The sequence below is a fragment of the Canis lupus genome, chromosome 26 (genome assembly GCF_048164855.1).
Source record: "Canis lupus baileyi chromosome 26, mCanLup2.hap1, whole genome shotgun sequence".
NCBI lineage: Eukaryota > Metazoa > Chordata > Mammalia > Carnivora > Canidae > Canis > Canis lupus.
The window spans coordinates 40,957,246-40,976,674 of record NC_132863.1 but is presented as its reverse complement, the minus strand read 5'-3'; the positions used below and the strand labels follow the sequence as shown (position 1 = coordinate 40,976,674).

Below are 19,429 nucleotides of genomic sequence, written 5' to 3'. Positions count from 1 at the left end.
TTTTGATCCCACTCACCCATGGAAGCACAGATGCTAGACAGAAAGGCCTTAGAAATTTCATTACTGGGAGAAATAAGGAAAGGAAAAAAGAAAGGCTTGGGGAAAAGAGCTAGTTCTGAAGAAAGTAGGAGAAAGTATGAAACAGAGAACAAGAAGGTAGAGGGGGTGCCAAAGAATAAAGCCAGGCTTTCTGCCCTCCCATCCTGTAAAGTTTCTGGAATTGAAGAGAATGTAAGAAATAAAAAAGATAAGGCTCTGGGACATTCCTTTTGTTTCCTTCTTGTCTCTTGACCTTGGTCTCCAGGGTGCCAGCCAACTCCCAAACAGCCGGAGCCCCTGTGAGATATTTGCCAGGTTGCTTGTCTTTCTCCTTCACTGAGGGATGCTCTGGGCTCTGATGTGTGGTGCTATGACGAGGTAGACAAGTGCGTAAATGGATGCATTTCCCTGTTGAAATGCATTAGGGAAAATGGTCCCACCATTTCTAAAAACAGGCAATTGCCACAAGAGAGGGAGAGTGGAAGGAGAGAGTACTTATACTTTTTTCTGTTGGCTAAAAGCACAAAGTGGATATGGATCACCTCAAATAATCTTTTAAATGTTTTGGCATTTGGAATTGGGAGAGAAGAAGAAAAAGAAGGAGAAAGAGAAAGAGAAGGGGAAGGAGAAGGGGAAGGAGAAGAAGAAGAAGGGGGAGAAGGAGAAGGAAGAGGAGGAGGAGGAATTGTTGTTGTTGTTGTTGTTGGAGGAAGAGGAGGAGGATGACGACGAGATGAACAAAGGAGAGAACTGAGATTTTCCTCGTATGACCCATAATTCAAAGCCATGGTGGGTGCTTCCAATGCAGATTCACTGGCCCCAACCCCATCCTATGGAATCAGAACTGCCAGGCACTGGCCTGGGAATCTGCGAGGTTGCATTTTCACAAGTTCTCCAAATGATGAGGATACCAACTGAAGGCTGAGAACCACTGCTCTGATCCAAATGCCAAACCAGAACATTCTTCCCAATCCCTCCATGTCTGCAAAATTTCCTCTGCCCATAAAGACTCTGCAGAGTTTCTCTCCGATACCCTGGGACGGGAAGTTCCTTCTGGTTTTCAAAGTTTTTTGAAGTTTCAAAGAAAGCCTCCATTTTCTGGTGTTCATCTGACCCAAGTGTGACTTGGCAGCCTCTGCTCACAGCTGGTCCACGAATCCCTTGCCCTGCCTGGTTCCGGGCCCCTGCGGTGTCCCCCTTAGTAAGTCATTCTGCCCCATCCTCATGCTTTGTACAACACTATTGCTTTCCCCCCAAACCCTTTATATGAAACCTCCCCCCAACTATTGCTTTCTTTATATAGCCCCTTACAATGATTTCCTCTTTTATTTACCTACACAGTCATATTTTAAAATGAAGATTACATCAACACAGTCAGGGAAAACCAGCATCATTTGCCACAAATGATCAGAAAATGAAAATCCATGGGTTATTTTATTTTTCACTGGGTACTGTTACTTGAAAAAGTCTCTGAATTTGAGGTCTACTCTTTCTGATAAACAAGCATGAGATAGGTGTTTAAGGCAGGCTCACACCAAATCAGACTCTCTTCTTGATTAAATCAGAGGGGTTGAGGGATGCCTGGGTGGCTCAGTGGTTAAGCACCTGCCTTCAGCCCAGGGCATGATCCTGGAGTTCCGGGATCAAGTCCCACATTGGGCTCCCTGCAGGGAGCCTGCTTCTCCCTCTGCCTGTGTCTCTGCCTCTCTCTCTCTCTCTCTCTCTGTGTCTCTCATGAATAAGTAAGTATGTAAATAAATAAATAATAAATATCTTTAAAAAGTTAAATCAGAGGGGTTGAAATGGTGTTGGAAAAGGGACATCGTTTGTACTTGCGCAGGACTTGGTGCTACCCACAACCGTGTGCCACCAGTGGCATGGCAGTCTATAATGGGGCCACTCTGGCTTAAAAATCATTCAGAGATGGGCTTGCTTTCCTCATTAAGACACTGCATAAAGCTCTCACAGGCCTGGGCAGAGGAGATGGCCATAAGGAGTGTCCCCTGGAGGAGATCACGGTACGTGTCAGTGGTCTTGGCCCCCCTCGCAGAGATGCGCCTTTGTCTTCTTAGGTTTCCTCACTCTGACTCCTAATAACCATGGCACCAACATTCATTCTATCAAGTCACATTTATTGGCCTTTGTAGACAGAAAGCAGGTAAGACATAAGATCCCTTCATGGTCATGAGCTCAGAGTCGTGGTCCTAATCTTAAATTTTATCATGTATTGAGTGTTTACTGTGTACGAAGCATTGTTAGTTGTTAGTGTTTTGTAGGAATTCAGGCTTTGCTCCTCCCAACAACCCAAGAGGGACTGTTTATTAGCTCTACTTTATACCAATAAGGAAATCGAGGCAGGAGAGGTTTATTAGCTTGTTCCTGAAATGGCTAAAACGTATTAACCACTCACCTTGTACCAGGCACTGTGCTAACCCCTCATCTGACTTATCCCCATGAATCCTTGTAAAAACCCAATGAGATGAGTCCTCCTATTAGGTCTATTTTGCTAATGAGAAAATTGGAAGTCTGGGAGGTCGAAGTGCCTAAGGTCATACAGTGAGGAAGTGACCCATTGGAGAGAAATCGACCCCTGTCTGACCCCAGGGTCACCGCCTTGCCCTGATGCTGCGGTGTCTGGTGGGTGTGCGGAGATGGGTGAGGGCGATCCCAGGACTCCGTGAAAAGTGCTTTGAAGGGTGGCCTTTCCCCCTCTACAGTCAATTCTAGAATAAATGCACCTTCCAACACTTTTCTTGCTTCCACTCTGGCTCAGAGAATGATAAACTGACAATTTTCAGTAAGAACCTTGCGTAAAACCAGAGGAGAGAAATAAACGCCGGAACGAGGGAATTAGAATTAGCAGGATAAACACAGGCCGGTGTCTCAGACACACGACTCGGTATATGCCACAGCCACCTGCCATTCTCCACACATCTTGTCGTCCAACTTTGGACTGAGCGTGCCACCTCCCCCACCCTCGGTCAGGTCCAAGTCATCACCAGCTTTTGACCCTACTGGAGCCTCCTTGGTCCACCTGCATGCAGCCTTGGTCCCTCATATATCACATGACACCCAGAAGGATGCTGTAAAAACCGAAGTCAGATCCTGTCTCCCCTGCTCCCTCACCCTCCAGGGCTCTCGAGTTCCTGGGTCCTGGAGGCTTGGCGGGTGCCTACTCCCGGTGAGGTTCCAGCACCCTGGCCTCCTCTCTGCCTGCCAACCCCCACTTACTCCATGCCTGCAGCTGCCTCCTGGGTGAGCATGGGTGTACTTCCCTCTCTGCCACTCCACTCAGAACCCAGGTGCAAGTCACTTCCCCAGAAGCCTTTCCTGGCTTCTCATCCAAGACGGTGCACCCTCCCCTCCTGCCTTGCCCCCCTGCCCTCCTTTTCAGTCTCTCCCTGGCACATACGACACGCTGGCATGATGTGACATATGCACCTGCTTCCTGGTCTGTGACCTGTCTGCCACACTACATGGAAGCTTCCAGAAGGCAGGCTCTTTGTCACCTTGGCTCAAAGCTCTAGCTCCAGCACCTTCCCCAGTCCCTCTGCACAGCAGACTTTCAGTAACACTGCTTAAAGAAAGAACCCAAGGCAGACAGCAAAAGCTCCCAAATGCTCGCTGCCATCCCAAATCCCTTTGTCCTGAGATGGACCTTAACAGGCACCAGCCCGCCTCCCTTCACCCCTCTCCCAGACACTCATCTGAAGGTGACAATTACAAAGTGGAGAAGGGTTACCAGGAAACAGTCTGTAGCCTTCTCCTATTAGCTTAACAACCCCTAAGCTTTGCTGCCTTGGGCCCGAGGGGATGAGCACAGGTTCGAGGGAGGGGAGGGTGAGTTGCCAACCCCTGGGAGGCCAGGAGCATCTGGAGGCTGCAGGCACCTGGAGAGCAGGAGAGGTCAAGCTCAGGGCTCAGAAATGAGGATCCCGGGCCAGGCCCCTTCACCGACATCAGGGACACTCCCTCTGGGGGGTCTTGGCTTAAGGAGGAAGTCTACTAACTCATACTATCAGTAAGCGCTGTCTGTAAGATGGCTAAATAACAGTTACTGCAGAAAAAAAAAAGGTGAAATCACTGCTCTTCACGTGAAGGCAGGTGATATCATGATGAACATAATGCGAGTTTATTACTGAAATCGCAGTCTTCTTGTCATTAGTATTTTTTAAATCGATAAATATTCAAAGTGCAGTTAGGATGATGATCGGTACGGAGGTCTGCCAAAAATTTTTAGATGTGTAAGAGAGATCCTTCTACTCAAAAGTAATTAATTAGTATACAAAGCAATACGCTAATTAAAGTATTTATTCATTTATTTACAGCCTCATTTATTCATTCATCAAGAAATATTTATTTAGTGCCTAATAGGTACCAAGGACTAATTCGAGTGCCTAGATTTTTTTTTTCCTGGAATCTCTACAGAAAAAAAAAAAAAAAAAACTACAGGAAGGAGAAGAAAAACATGCGTTTGTGACAAAGATCCCCCGTGCGTGCCAGGGACTGTGCCAAGGATGGTCTCTACATCATATTATCCAATTGTTGCGACCACCGTGGGAGGTGAGTGCTATCCTGTGCACACTTGACAGATGAGGACACGGCATTTAAAGAGCACCCCTTAAAACACTGCTGGCCAGTTAAGTAGGGAAGAACCAAGACTGGATCCCAGATTCGCTTGGCTTCTTAACATTTGCTTTTCGACAGCCTCACCGATACGGTTCACCCTGCACCAGGCAATCCTTCCACGATGGCTGGGCTTGTGAGTTGTTTTGTTTTGTTTTGTTTTGTTTTGTTTTGGGGGGGCTTGTGTTTTTATCTCCATATGCCACCTCCCTCTTTCCAAGCATCCTACTCACCATCACTGAGGGGCCTGTTGGGCAAACAGACCCAAATCCACTACTTCCTTTGAAATACTGACTAGGAAATGGTCTACAGATCACCCAGACAGATGACATCACTTCCCTTCTGGAAACTCTCCATCCCATCCCACTGAGAGCCACAACGAGAAGGCCACACACACACACACACACACACACACACACACATGATCTGGCCCCTGCCCACCTCCCCTGCCTTGCTTATCAGCCCCTCCCCAACCTTAACCTGCTCTCTCACAGATTCCTCAGACACACCTGTCAGGCCTTACACGCTTACCGCTTGGAAGGTTTCTCCTAGATGTGTGCTTGGTTATCAGCTCCTCACTTTTTGTTCAGGTCTGATCTAATGTTGGCACCTGGGAAATATCAGTCCTGACCACTCTCTATAAAAAAGGCCATCCTCCCATCCCTCTTTACTCCATTAACTCTGATTTATTTTTATGACATGCAGTTAGAACTATTTAATATATCAATGCATTTGTTTCCCAGCTTTCTGGTCTTACTCACAAGAATACTAGCTGTGTGAGGGCAGGGACGTTTCCTGCTGTGTTATCCCAGCACCGACCTAGCTCAATGCCTAGCAGATGGTAGGTGAACAGTGTATATCTGTTGAATGAATGAATGGGTGCGTTAAATGCACTTGCACACACACACACACACACACACGAACGAAAGGACCGACCTCATATCCGGGAGAGGACTAGATTCTAGGTGGAGATGCCACTAAAGGCAGTGCCCTCTGTACTGCTCTGAATACCCTCCCCGCAGGCTTAGACATGGCAACAGATGCAGGGAAAGAATAATAGGAGCTGGGTCCTTCCTTGGCAAATCACTATAGCTATTCTAGATAAAATATCACAATAGATTAAGGGTATAGGCTTTGGAAGCAGAGAGTTTAAAACCCAGCGTGGCCACTGCATGACCTTGAACAAGTTGCTCTGCAGGTTTCTCAGATCCCCATCAGTAAAATAGGGATTACACTAGCATCGAATGCATAGGAATGTTATAAGGATAAAACGTGGCTCAGATGTCCCCTCCGGGACAATCTCCCCTGACCATCCACACTCGCAGTGCCAAACTCCCACTCCTCAACTTTTGCATTTATGAAACCACTGTCATCGTGGGGCTTTTTTTCTTTCTGCAAATTCTCTCTTCTTTTTTTTTTTTCTTTGCTAATTTACCTGTATGCTCTCTAGCTTCCCCCTCCTGGAAGGTAAGATGACCAGGGATCATATTCTTCCCACTGACCACTCCTCCCACAGGATGCGGGTGGCCAGAACGGAACCTGGCACATAGTAGGAACTCAAGAAATAATTGCTGTTTAAATAATGGGAATATATGAAGCACTTGGAAAAGTGCCTGATATATAATAAACACTTACATAGTTGCAGTTATGGTTATTACTGTTGTCCTTATAGTTGTTGCTGCTGGTGCTATAATTACTATCTTTGGGGAAAGAAACATTTTTTTGAGCTGGTGCAGGGCTCCAACCAGCCCAGTATGAGTCAGCCTCAGAAGAGGCTAAAACACTATTTGGTGACGGTATTTCCAGTTTGGAAACCAAAATGCACCCAAGTCTGATTTCTTTCAAGCCCCAACCCCCTAACCCCATGATGATTGCTAGCTTGCTCATTTCCCTTCTCGTATAAATTTTTCATGGTCTGGCTATTCAGGGTAAAGACACACTAGCACTGTCAGGTCTGACCCCTAGTAGTTTCCATGCACTTTCTCAGTCCTGGGCTCACACAATCCTTTTAAAAACCTGGGCCTTAAGAAGAACTCTGATTACCCCTATCTTGTAGGTTAGAATGTGGCGGGGGGTGGGGGGCAGTTAGAGATTCCAGAAGCTTGCCCAAGTCGACAAGGCAAAGAAAAGCAGTAGACCTAGGGACTTGAACTTGGGTTGTTCTGACTCCTGAGCTCACATTCTTACCCCTGGCAAGGTTTCTCTCTGGAGCTTGCCCAGGGCCACGTTACCAGGATGGGCAAAACTATAACCAGAACCCAAGTCACTTTCTCCTGTTCTAGGGCTCCATCCACAATCTCAAACCTAATCTCAGGAGGAAAAACAAAAAGAAGCACAAAGCCATGTACTCAACTTTCTAATAAAGGAAACTAGCCGAAGGCAACTCTGATATAAAACACGCTTATAGCTTTTCATTTTGGCATTTCTTCTGTACCAAATGGTACTGAACGCCTAGAGTAGATTTACCTCTTCTCTACAGCATCATCTTGGCCCAGAAGCTATTCATATCTCCCTTGGGGTATGAGAAAGAGGCTTCTAAATTATTGGAAAATTCTAAGAATCTGATAAATTCAAGTGATTTAAAGTAAGCCCTTTGCAGTTTATATAGAAATATCTATATACCATTGCTCTGGCTTACACAAGTCCCTTCTCCCCTATAGAACACCTTGACCTTCTGCTTCCTTTTCTCATCGTCCACGGTCATCAGATTTCATGGATTTTTTCACGATGCAGGAAGGCGTTAGGGAAGTTTTTTTTCCAAATTCATTACAAACAGAATGGCCGCTGACAACTGTTTTTATCTCCTTCTGCCCTTTGTAACTATTTTCATTAAAAACAATAACCATGTTCTGCCCACCTTAGTATCTAAACTGTGTAATTTCCATAGAAATGACTTAGATGTAGCTTTAAGAAGAAAGCTCTGGGGTGATTTCAGAGTATTCATTCAGTTCTGAAAGCACTCAACTAATTAAGACCAGTGATCTTAATTTTTGTACTAACAGAAACTGCAGAACACTGCCTTTTTTTTGTTTTTTTGTTTTTTTTTTAACCCACCTTGGCGTCTAGCAGCTTTATGGAAACACGAGGTTTTTCCTTTAGCATAAATGGACACTACAGCTTTTCAATTAAATTAGTCTTTGGAGACGGATGCAAAAGAGCTAAAAAGCTCCTTAAAAATCTTCCCTGCTCCGCTGCCTCTCATGTGCCAAGGGGAGATGTGTAGTTAAAATGCAGTGCTATCTTCCTCTCACCCTGCCGAACAAAGTTTTTCATCTTGAACCCTGAGCTAGCTGTAACAGAGAGCCTACTGAGAGTCTACTTTTAGTTTGCATGCCCACTTTGGGTTTCCTAAAGCTATTTCGTTACGAGGGATGTGTATACGATGTCCTGTGTCTTTTGTACATCCAGAGAGAACTTTATTAGATCCTGTTTCAGGCTGGGTAGTAGGTATGATGATACTGAAGCTGTTGTGGTTCTGTTTTTGTTTTAAATAACACAGATGGAAAGAGCACCCTTACTTAACGAGAAAAATCCCAGACAAATGCTTTCAAATATGATCCAGGTATTTTTCTTTCTGTGTAATTTCTCTAAATTCATTACCTCCAAAACTTTTGCACTATGCATCTCCCTGTTGTTAAGCAAAATAATGCTGATATATTAATAAGAGGATTATCTGGTCGTGTCTCCTGAATCTTAATTTCTAAAATTTTCAACAATTTTAGCCATTGCTTTGGCATTGCGAAGTATTGGAGGATGCCCAGAGGACATCTTTCTCTGCAGAGGAAATGCAAAAGATTCAGAGAGGCAACAATCAACAATTCTACGGAACCACTTTAATGACTTCCAAATCTCTCCCAACTATTTTATCACTTCAGCCACGGAGTTTGCTTTGGAAACAAATATATCAGCAATTCCAACTTTCATCCCAGAAGCTTTTTCTCTGTGTCTGTGGATGCAGTGTCCTCAGAGGGGACCTAACTCCTATACCCTCATGATGGTTTCTCTGCAGAAATAGCAGTCACACTGCTGTGGACACTCCAGACCAGCATCCCAGTTAGATGCCAAACCATATGTTTACAAAGGCACTTTCCTGAGTTTGCAGAGAGAGTCCCAAAGTGGATATCTGGGCTCTAAAGTATCTAATTTTTTATTATCATGTCTTGAAGACCAGCAGCATCTCTCGCCGCTCCTTTTCAATGCTGTCCCTAGCCCCTTCACCTAAAACAAGTGACTGAAAGGTCAGTAGCACAGACCAAAAAAAAAAAAAAAAAAAAAGGAAGAAAATGCTAAATCCAGTAAAAATCAGTTTATGTAAGAGAGCCCGTAAATACATGGTGTTTTTTTCTTACTGCGATATCCAGGCAATCAAGCAAACCCTCTCAACGAGTTTATTTCTTATGTGGTTCGAATGACTAAGCTCATTTATAATCAAAGAGCTGCTCACCAAAGGTCATCCTAAGGAACAGGAGAATTTCTAACTTTAAATGGAATTTACAAAACTTAAAATGATAAAAAAAATATAAATTGCTACAAATTACTGAAAAAGGGATATAAAAACCTCTTCCATGATGCACGGGCTCTAAGGAGGCAAGAGGCTGAGATCTCCCTGATACAGATGACAGGAAAATATATTCTGTATTTGTCACATTAGAAAATGAAAATAAATTTCTCCCAAGTAAATAAAAATATAACCGCATTCTCAACTTGCAAAGCAATAAAATTATTTGTGTGCCAAGCTTCTTTTAATACCACCGTAATTTTTTTTTATAAAAGTCGCTCAATTTGATTGTAATTAAATATGTAATGAAAAAGCACTGCTTCAGGGAAGCGATGCAAGACTCTCTGTTAATGTATTTCCAACTGACTTTGCATCAAACGAAAATGATACTCTGTGTATGCCTGGTCTTAATATAGAATTTGTTAGGCAATTCTGTGCTTTTTAAAGGGAACTTGGGTGGACGCAGGCACGTCTTTGAAATAGTGGCTGAGTCTTCCCAGACCATGACATACCTAAATAAAATTGATGGTACGCATACAGTGACGGAAGGGGAAGATCTACTCTGGTCATTTAACTCGTGTCAGCTAATTACAGACCCAGCACAAACATGAACAGGTTTTCTTCCTGCCTGATTTTCCTAAGCTGAGCTGCAGTGATGAGCAGGAGTGTATCGTTGCAAACGGCCTTAAATAATGCCAAGCTCAGTGCCCCTTTAAAACCTGCTCAACTGAGAGTACAATCCCCAAGCCACTGGGAAGATAAACAGATCAACCCAGGTATTATCCAGTTGGAGAAATGCGTGAGAAGTCACCTGGGATGAAATGAAAGCATAAGCCTCTGTTGGAGAATGTGACAAAAGGCAAGATGCTTCCAGGGACAGATCTGCTAGAGATGCCTAGGAGGTATTTGTTGGGTGCGAAGGTTTCCCAAACGTGGAATCGAGGTGAGTGGGAGAAAAATCAGTGCACAGTAGTTCTGAGGGATGTTTCCACCCTCCTCAAAAGTAGCCTCCCATCTCCAACCCCCAAGCCTCAAGCAGATTGTCATGGTACAGAAGTTTCTCAGTGGCCCCTCTCCTTTACCTACCTTCCACTAGAACTCCCTGTCACTTGCAATCTGCTGATTAGAGCTAATGTATTGTGTCCTGATATGGCAGATTAAAAATGAAATCAATAAATGCCTAAAACAAATGGGCTTTTGAGATGTCCCATTCAATCTGGGTCTTTAAGGGTGAGGTGAGAGAAGGGAGAAGGAAATCAGGAAGCGAGTGGGGAAGGGCCCACTTAAGTAATCAATTTCCATCCAAAGCGCTCTGTGCAGGATGCGATTCCGGGGGACCTGTCCTTCCTTTTCCAGGGATCTGCCTTAAATAACAAGAAGAGCCAGAACAGTTCATGCTGCTGAGCCCCTGTGGGGTGGGAGGGGGGGGGGTGAGCTGTGTGTGCTTATTTTTTCCGTTCATCTGTTAAAACCCTACCGTTTGGGTAAGTGAATGGGGGCGACAGCACGCGGTATTTGAATCTTCAAGATGTGAACTTGTCTCTCTGAAGTATGTTTAAACAAAGTGAGAGTGCCAGGGTCCCGACTCCACCCCGATTCCTATTCCCTCGAATCCCATCCCACTTGCCAGTAAATTAAAGGTAAACTTCCTCCCTGGGCTGCCTGCCCCCCTCCCCACCCTGCTGGTAGAGATCGCTGAGACCTCCCCGGTTCCCCCAGGCACCGCTCCCAGGAGGCTGAAAAGGAGATCGCTGGGGTCAACTCTGCTCCATTGCAGGATTCAGAACCGTCCCTGCTGAATATGCTTCCCATGTAAATAAACTATGCCATTAAGGTGCAAATTGCAACTTTTAAGTAATGATTGCTAATAGTCTAATGTTTACTGCCACACAAGGACATTCATGAAAACAAAATCTGCATTATTCATCTCCATATTAAATAAACAAAATAAATTGAGGGAGCTGTTCTTCCCTGCAAGACTTTTCCTCAGATCTGGATTATCAAGATAGCTTCCAAGAGTCAACAAGAAGGAAGCCTTTAATCTCTTTGGGTTGGCAGAAGCAGAAGCCTGTAACTTCTGTATACGTTCGATATTCGCAAGCCCCAAAGATCTTGCATTCTATTACACTTGGCTGGCGTTATATAAAAACAATAGTTCAGGGTGGTAAAAGAAAATATATGTGTTACACATGTCTGTGTACAGAGGCTGTGACAGATTGTAGAAAATAGAAGGGTTTGCAGTGTAAGTCTGCAATTTTAAATTTTTAACTACTCTGCAGCCTGCAAAATACAAACAAATCAAAACACTGCTCGGTTTTATTTTACCTTTCTGCCATCTTCTCTATCTGCCCTAAAAATGGATAGGGGGAGAGGGATGCTGAAAGAACCTCCTGCAATATTCTCAGGTAAGAGTGGATGCATTTTAGTCGGGAGTGAAATATAGGGCCAAGCGAGCGAGCACACACACACTCGCACCTACACAAACCCCTGGGGTACTATAGGCTGTTTTCTGAACTTTTTTTTTTTTCTTGCCCGAAGTAATAGTATGGTGGAATAGCATAGCTGTAGAGAGCCAGGAAGAATGACATTTCAGAGGGAAATGTTCTGACTTAGCTGTTTCCTTAAAGAGAACTGCCTACCTCACATCCCTGCTCCTTAAAGGGGGAGGTGGGGTGGGGTGGCGTGGAGTGGGGGGAACATAACAAATAAAGACCAAAAATTCTCATCACTTCTAATACCAGCTGGTTCATTCTATCTCCATCATACCTGCTTTATTAGAAAGTTCTGTAACTGCTTCCTTGAAACATGGAACTTAAAACTCATAATGCAAAGGAATCAGATTGCCTCGAACAGTTCTTGGGAAAGAGTCTCAGCTCTGATTCACTCACAGGCTTTTTCTATCTTACATTATTCATTAATCAAGCTAGAAATCAAGCTTTCAGCATCAGTCCATGGGAGTAATTACTTACAGTTGTGCATTGTGTTTAATTTCAGGCAGCGATAAAAGTTAGTATGGCCACAATCCTAGAGCCCACCTTGTTCTTTTCCTTACAGTGTCAACTGGCTCAAGAATCCTAAAGTGGCTAACTTTACTTGTGAACCACCACCTCAGCTAAAACAGAGTACAGCATCGATGACTTTGGAGGAAAGAAACCTTGCATTGAAAAAAAAAAATACCCGTTTTATTAATATGTGAGCAAATAAATACTGCAAGAGGGGCCTCATTATGTACAAAATGAATCGTTCCCTTTCAGCTCCACAAGGGTTTCCCCTTTTTTTCAGTGAAAATAATAAAGCCATGAAAACAAACATAGAAAGACAGTAGGCATTCAATAGGCCAGAAAACTGAAACTGCAGTCACAACTTTCTAACACACACACACACGCTAAAGAGACAAGCCAGTTCCAATAGATACCAGCTTAATGAAAAGGATCTAATTTAAATAATGTGATACAGCATTATGTTACGTACACCTGGATCCTCATTGATCAGAGGATAATTATAATCAAAGTAGTGCAATTCTGAGCAATGCACTTTTTATAATGAGCTTACCAAAGGAGACATGTCCAGTCATTCTGGTAATTTAAATTACTGCCTAGTTGTTGATGGCCTTTACCGGAACAACAAGGGGGGGGGGGGGTGGCGGAGAGGAAGAGTAATTTTCAGGGCAGTATCACTTCTTGCTGGACTGTTGCCCAGGGTTCTCTTTTGGGACAATAAGGACGTTATCTCTAATAATCTAGCTATACGGAAACTTGGGTTGCCAGAACTAGAAGGAGCACGCTCACTTTTCCTGGGTCCAGAAGGCCAGTGCACGCCCCAACACTGTCAGTTTGCAAAACAATCCAAGTTTAAAAAAAAAAAAAAAAAGTGAGTTAAATGCAGACAGGGACAGGGGAGGGAGGGAGAAATTGTTTTCAAAAGAGGTAGCCGGAGTTGAAAAAAGAGCACCTCACTGACGAGGCAAGTTCCAAATACACACGGCACTGAAAATATTTTAATTATTTTGCTTTTAGGGAAACAGTTGGAAAACACACAAATCAGAGCTTTATAAATGATATTTCCTCATGCAATCTGAACCGATCTACGCATGGCTACGGAAGCAATTCTGCGCTCTGAAGGGAAGATAATTGTGGATATTTCAAAGCACATGGACTGCCATTCAGGCTGGAATCAGGCCATGATGGAGGATGAGCTTGGTGGTCCAGCATGTTCAGACACAAACACCCACTTTGCCCAGATCTGCAGCTAACTTTGGATTTGTTCTAAGGGTGGCTTTACAAAGTTTACCAAAGTGTTCCACGGAACTTCTCTCTCAATGTTTCGCTCATGTTACAGCAGAAAGGAAACGTGTTGTTGGGTCTGCAGAACTCCATCCCTAACTGATGCTGCCTAAAGCATGAGGGTAAATACAGAGACCAGGGCAAAAAAAAAAAAAAAAAAAAAAAACTTAAGCTTTTCGCTAAAGCCCCGATTCAACTAAAGGACACAAAGAAATAAAAACGCCCACATTAAAAGCCAAACAAGATAATAATTGTGCATGTCTGGCTCTGAATCTAGAGGGCAAGGCTTGCGTCACTGGCACTCTGAGTTACCATGGTGAGTGATTTATTGATATATATCAAGAATGAATAGATCAAAGGCAGCGAGATGACAGGTGATCAATCAAATGTCAAATCAAAACTAGCAATCAAGTGGAAAGCTGATTTTTCAGTGGGTGGGTCTGGCAGGAGAAAAATGAACTTTCATATTACACTTCCGAGAAACAAAACCCCAGCATACTATTAAAAAAGCAATTAAGCAACCCAAAAGGAAAAAAAAAAAAAAACCCTTTAGAAGAAGGTCTATTGTACTGATCCATTAACCTGTTCCTCTCTTTTTTTTGGGGGGGGGTGGAGGGTAGGGAGGGAGGGGGGTTGGTAAGGAAGGATTCAGATGGGATAAGGTACAAATCAATTTACAAAGTTTACAACTCTCTCTGGGCAAAGGAAATCCAGAGCTGCTTCAATGTTCTACTGGGTCCCCTTTTCCCCCCTTTTTAAAGAGAAAGAGTCTTGATGACACTTCCAAGCACATTCAAAGGTTCAGTCAGTCCTTTTCCTGGGGTGGTTTTTTTCCACCTTGGCCAGCAAAGTTACACTCTCACTGCTTGCCCCAAAACCCGCCTGCAGCCCAGGGCTGGGGCACCACGCCTCACACTCCAGCGCCCCGAACCCCCAGCTGAGAGGGAGACAGCGGTCCCTCGAGGCCAGCAGCCACTGGCACTGTCCACGCGGAGGGATGCGAGGGTGCGAGGAGCGGCTCCCAACCCCGCACCCCGAATCCTCGACCCAACTTTGGCCCGAGAGGCAAGAGACAGACTGGGAGAAAGTTAGGGGTGGGGTAGAGGGTGGAGGGAAAGAAAGTTTAAGGAGGGAAGGCTTGGTGGGATAGCTTCCCCCCCACCCCCCACCCACCCCGAGCCTGCAAGGGGGAAGGATCCGGGAGACGGAGGAAGGCGCGAGGGAGGACGGGGTTATCCGCGGGGCAGCGAGGGGCGCCCGGGGCGACCTCCCCGCGCGGCTGGGGGGGCGCCCGGGGGGCTCGGCGCGCGGGGCAGCCCCGGGGCCGCCCCGGAGCGGAGCCGGTTCTCTTACCTGCCGCCCGCTTGGGTGCCTGCTGTTTCCTCCTTGGCATCGCTCTACTTCGCTCCAGTCCCACTTCTGGCGGCCCAGCCCCGAGCCGCGCGCGGGGGCCCGCTGCTCTCTCGCCTCTCCGGGGCTCCTCCGCCTCCTGCCCGGCGGCTCCTGGGGCGTCACTCGGCCTCAGTCCCCCCGGCGATCCCCCCTGCAACTCCTCCACCACGGGCCCGAGGAGACCCCCCTCTCCGGGCGGCGGACACGGGCGGCTCGCGCCGGCTGCTCGCAAGTAGAGGTTGGCTCTGCCTTGTTGTTTGTTTGTTTGTTTGTTTTGGAATCTCGCTCCCCCTCGCTCTCTCGCCTCTCTGTCTCTCTCTTTTTGGTTTTTTTTTTTTTTTTTTGCTTTTTTGGAGATTTTTGGTTTTTTTGGTTTTTTTTTTTTTTTTTTGGGGTGACTGTTGAGACACTTGATTTCTTTATTAAACATCCAAGACCGCGTTCGGATGGAAGGGACGAGGGGCGCACACGCGCCACACGCACACGCGCGCGTAAAGAGAAGGGGGAGAAACAGGCAATCCTGGGAAGGTAGTGGTTTCTTCTTCTTCTTTTTCTTCTTCTTCCTTCTCCTCTTTCCCTCCTCCTCCTCCTCCTCCTCCTCCTCCTCCTCCACCTCCACCTCCTGCTCCTCTTCCTCCTCCTCCTCCTCCTCCTCCTCCTCCTCCTCCTCCTCCTCCTCCTCGCCGGTCTCTATGGCGGATTCGCGCTGGGGGAGAGAGATCACTCACTGTAGGTTTGTGGCTGCTGTCAGATTCCCGTCTGTGAGTGATATGCGAGAGGACAGGAGCGGGTTGGGGGAAAGACGGAAAATCCGGAATCCACTCGCGCACACACTCACACGCGCGCACACACACACACACACGCACACGCACGCACCCGCGCCTCCTCGCACACACACTCACACCCCCCCACGCGCGCACACACACACACACACGCACACGCGCGCACACTCACACACGCGCGCACACTCACACACTCACACACACAAGACAGGGCGAGGCGATGCCAGCAAACATCGATCCCGCTGAACAAACTGAACATTAACAAACTCCTCCTCCTCCTCCGCTCCCCGCGACCTGATGACAGGGAGAAATTTACTCCCCAGCCGCAGAGCGCCAGGCAGAGGGAGTCTATTAAAGGGACAGCGTCCCGCCGGGGAGGGGACGGGGGGCTGGGGGCGGGGACCCGGCGCGCCCCGCGGCTCCTCCGGGCGCCCCCCACCCCCCACCCTCCTCGGGGACACCCCTCCGGGAAGGGCGTGCGGAGGGAGGGGACAGGCAGGGATGCGGGTGGGGACCAAACTCCGCAGTTGCAAAGGGAGCCAGCTGGGGGGGAGGGGGAGCAGGTGAGCCTCCCCCCCTCCCCCCAGGGCCCTTCGCAATACTTATGAGACGGGGTGAGAACTTGGGTCTCAGCCAGCGGTGACCTCCATCCCCCAAGTCTCCTAATCTGACCGCGAAGACGTCCTCCCCACCCCCACGCCAAGTTTACCGCCCCTGCCCCTCCCTCCTTCCTCCCCGGTCAGAGAAACAGAAATCTCCCTTCTGCCTCCTGGCTAGTTTAATCCCAGATTCTCTTTGTTTAAAACGGTGTTTCTTGAGCACCTACTATGTGCCTGCTCTGGAGACACAGGGGCCAGAGCGAAAGGGAAGATCCCGGGCCTCTTAGTGTTTATATTCTAGTGGCGGAGCACACCTGTCACTCTCAGATCCCCAGTCTTGGCCCAAGTGTCACCTTCTCCCAGAGGCCTACCTGACTTAAAATTTTCCGCGCACATGCACACCCCTCACCCCCACTCCCTAGCCTGTTTCTCTATTTTATCTCCTTTTCCACTGGGCTTATCAATAGTACATAGATTATGTATAGTTCTCTATTTCGTTTATCGCCCTGTTCCTTTTTAGAATATAAGCCCTGTTTAGAATATAAGCGGGATTTTGCCTCTTTCGTTCACTGTGCTAGCCCCAGCAATGGAAGGGGACATATAGTAGGTGCCCAGTATATAATATTTGTTGAATGAATGAAAAGTAGGCAAGCAAATAAGCAAGGTAATTTCTGAGAGATAAGCTCCATGAAGATGTTAGAATAGGGTCTGTGATGGGGTCTGGAAGAGGGGGCAGCCCTAGCTCTAGACTCGATGCCGGAGATGGCACTCGAGCTGAGATAGATTCCGGCCAACAGGTGATTGGTGAGCCAGGTGTGGGTCTGGCAGCTGCCTAGGTGCTGGGGACAGGGCGGAACCGGAACCCTGCCCTCAGGGAACTCTCATTCCAGTGGGAGAGACAGACAGAGGGGCAAGTGATGTGTGATGGGGTAGGAGGCCTGGCCGTGGAGGGAGGGAGGATGGTTTCCAGGCAGAGATTCCTGGGGAAAGTCAAGTCTAAGCTGAGTCCTAAATATGGGGCGGGGTGGGGGGGGGGGGTAAGGCAAGAGGGGAACTGAGACAGCCAAAGCCTTAGAAGAAGAAGGCAGGCATGGCCTAGTTCTTCCCAGTCAAGGCTCTGGCTGCCGGCACCCAAATCCCCTCGGGCCCTTGTTAAGAGGCACATTCTTAGGCCGAAAGTGTGTGTTCTTACCCTAAAATACGATGATCTGACCCTAACTCCATGGGCATTTGGGCCCATAATTCTTTGTGGTAGAAGCTGTTCTGTGCAATATAGAGGGTCTGCAGCATCCTTGGCCCCTACCCACTAGATGCCAGACCCTTCCACCCCATCTGGGTCAACGAAATTGTCTCCAGACATTGCCCAATGTCCCCTTGGAGGGGCAAAATCGTCCCCCTGATTGACGGCCACTGCTCTAGACCTTCTAAATCAGAAACTTCTGGAACACGGCGCAGGGAATCAGCATTTTGAGCCAGTGAGTCTCCCGCTCTCTCCAGTTTGAGAACTTCCGCTAACAAAGCCTTTGTTCTTTTGGAATCGGACATGTCCAGTATCGCTAACTAGAAAGCAAATTCAAGCTTAGATATTTTGTAATTTAGGAGTTCAAGGTGTGGCACTGTCATGTGGTCATTGTGATGGGGTTTCACCTGTGCCTACTCCTCACTATCTGCCCCCGAACCATGAACCCACCACGAGGGAGGCCTGCCCGGTATAATCGGGCCACCTCCCATTCACTACCCGCCCAGCTACCACCTTTGCCATCACTTGCAGGGAATGACCTAGGGTGACCTGTTCCACAGATATTTTTTCTGAACAGTTCTTTTGGGAGCTATAGGAAATGTAACTTTCCCCATCCTACTAGTCATGTGTTATCATCACATTTGCAAAGTGCTGTTTAATCTTTCTTGTTATTGTTTTAACATTTTTAACATCCCCACGTGGGAGGCCACAGGCTCCTTTCTTCCTCATGCATGTGATACAAGTTGTTAACTCATCTGCCCTAAATCACCCAATTGGCCTCCACCCATGATCAACCCCACCCAACCCCAGCCTAGTCCTTAGGCAACTGAGGCACAGAAAGCCCTACTGCAGCATTGACAATGTCAGCAAAAGGATATTAATTCTAATTAATTCTAATTTCCTCCCACACCTTTACAGGGAGCTGTGCCAGGGACCACAGCTTAATCAGTAAAACCGCCAGTCCTGCCGGCTGGGGACCACAGTTAGAGGAACAGGGGGTATAAACGTAAGGCCTGAGCAGAGAAAAGCCTGGGACTGCAGTGAGCTCACCGTGAATCCACCCCGGGAGAAGCCCCATGTCTGCTGACTGGGTGTTTTTACTACATTCAATCATTTACCAAACATCTCGTGTGTTAGTTAGGTGGCCAGGCATTGCCCAAGTACAGGAGATGCTGGCGTGCATAAGATCGGATCCCTGCCTTCAAAAAGCTTCTGTGAAAATGACATCCTGAAGATTTGGAACTGGGAGAGAAGGAATTTGGGGGCTGGACCCAGCTTTGGAGAGGATCGGGAAGGAAATGGGCCAGAGTAGCTGACTTTGGGCTACTTTGGGAATCTTTCCCTGTATCTCTCTCCAGGATTCTTCCCTGAATTTTACTTACATTCCCACAGTAATTTGTATTTTTTCCCCCGACTGCTACTATTATACAGTATTTCGCTTGGTTATCAGCAAGGAAGATTTTGTCTACCTCAGTTGGATCCACAACACAATGGTACCCAGGTACTGTTCAGTGGCGTAGACGTGACATTGAAAAACATGAATCGCATAGTGAAAAGGTTATTCCCTTTCAGTTTTCTTTCAATCCATGAACGTCTCAGTTTGGTGCTGGTGCGTCTTTCATGCCTAACAATTGCTAACTTTTATTTCTCAACCAAGAAACCACAGATCTCAGACTTAGAAGCTTGGGAGGGGCAAGAGTTACCTGGCTAGACTTTTTTTTTTTTAAATGGTTTGTTTTTATTGAATTTACTCTAAGGTTAGCTCTATCTTAGCAAAAGATGTTGCACTCCAATTATGGTAGCAATCTGAAGTTTGATGTAATTTATGGGTTTTAAAAATAAATATAGCTAAGGAATGATAGAGAATAAATAATGGTTCAGGGGTGTGTGGAGATGGCAAAATGTGAGAAAGGTGGTACAGGTATGACTAGAATTTGCAAAATACTTCGCTAAACCACAGACTCTGGCAC

General features: G+C 46.6%; 1 protein-coding gene across 2 annotated transcripts in view; it reads right to left on the bottom strand.

Annotated features, from left to right (window-relative positions):
* TSHZ2 (teashirt zinc finger homeobox 2) overlaps positions 1 to 15,439 on the bottom strand; it is a 443,579-nt gene extending 428,140 nt beyond the window's left edge. For both annotated transcript variants that reach the window (XM_072801458.1, XM_072801457.1), the window contains exon 1: positions 14,800 to 15,439. In XM_072801458.1, the coding sequence (XP_072657559.1) occupies positions 14,800 to 15,268 (469 nt within the window). In that variant the 5' untranslated portion in view covers positions 15,269 to 15,439. The remainder of the gene's footprint in view (positions 1 to 14,799) is intronic.
* Between the last annotated feature and the right edge of the window lie 3,990 nt (positions 15,440 to 19,429).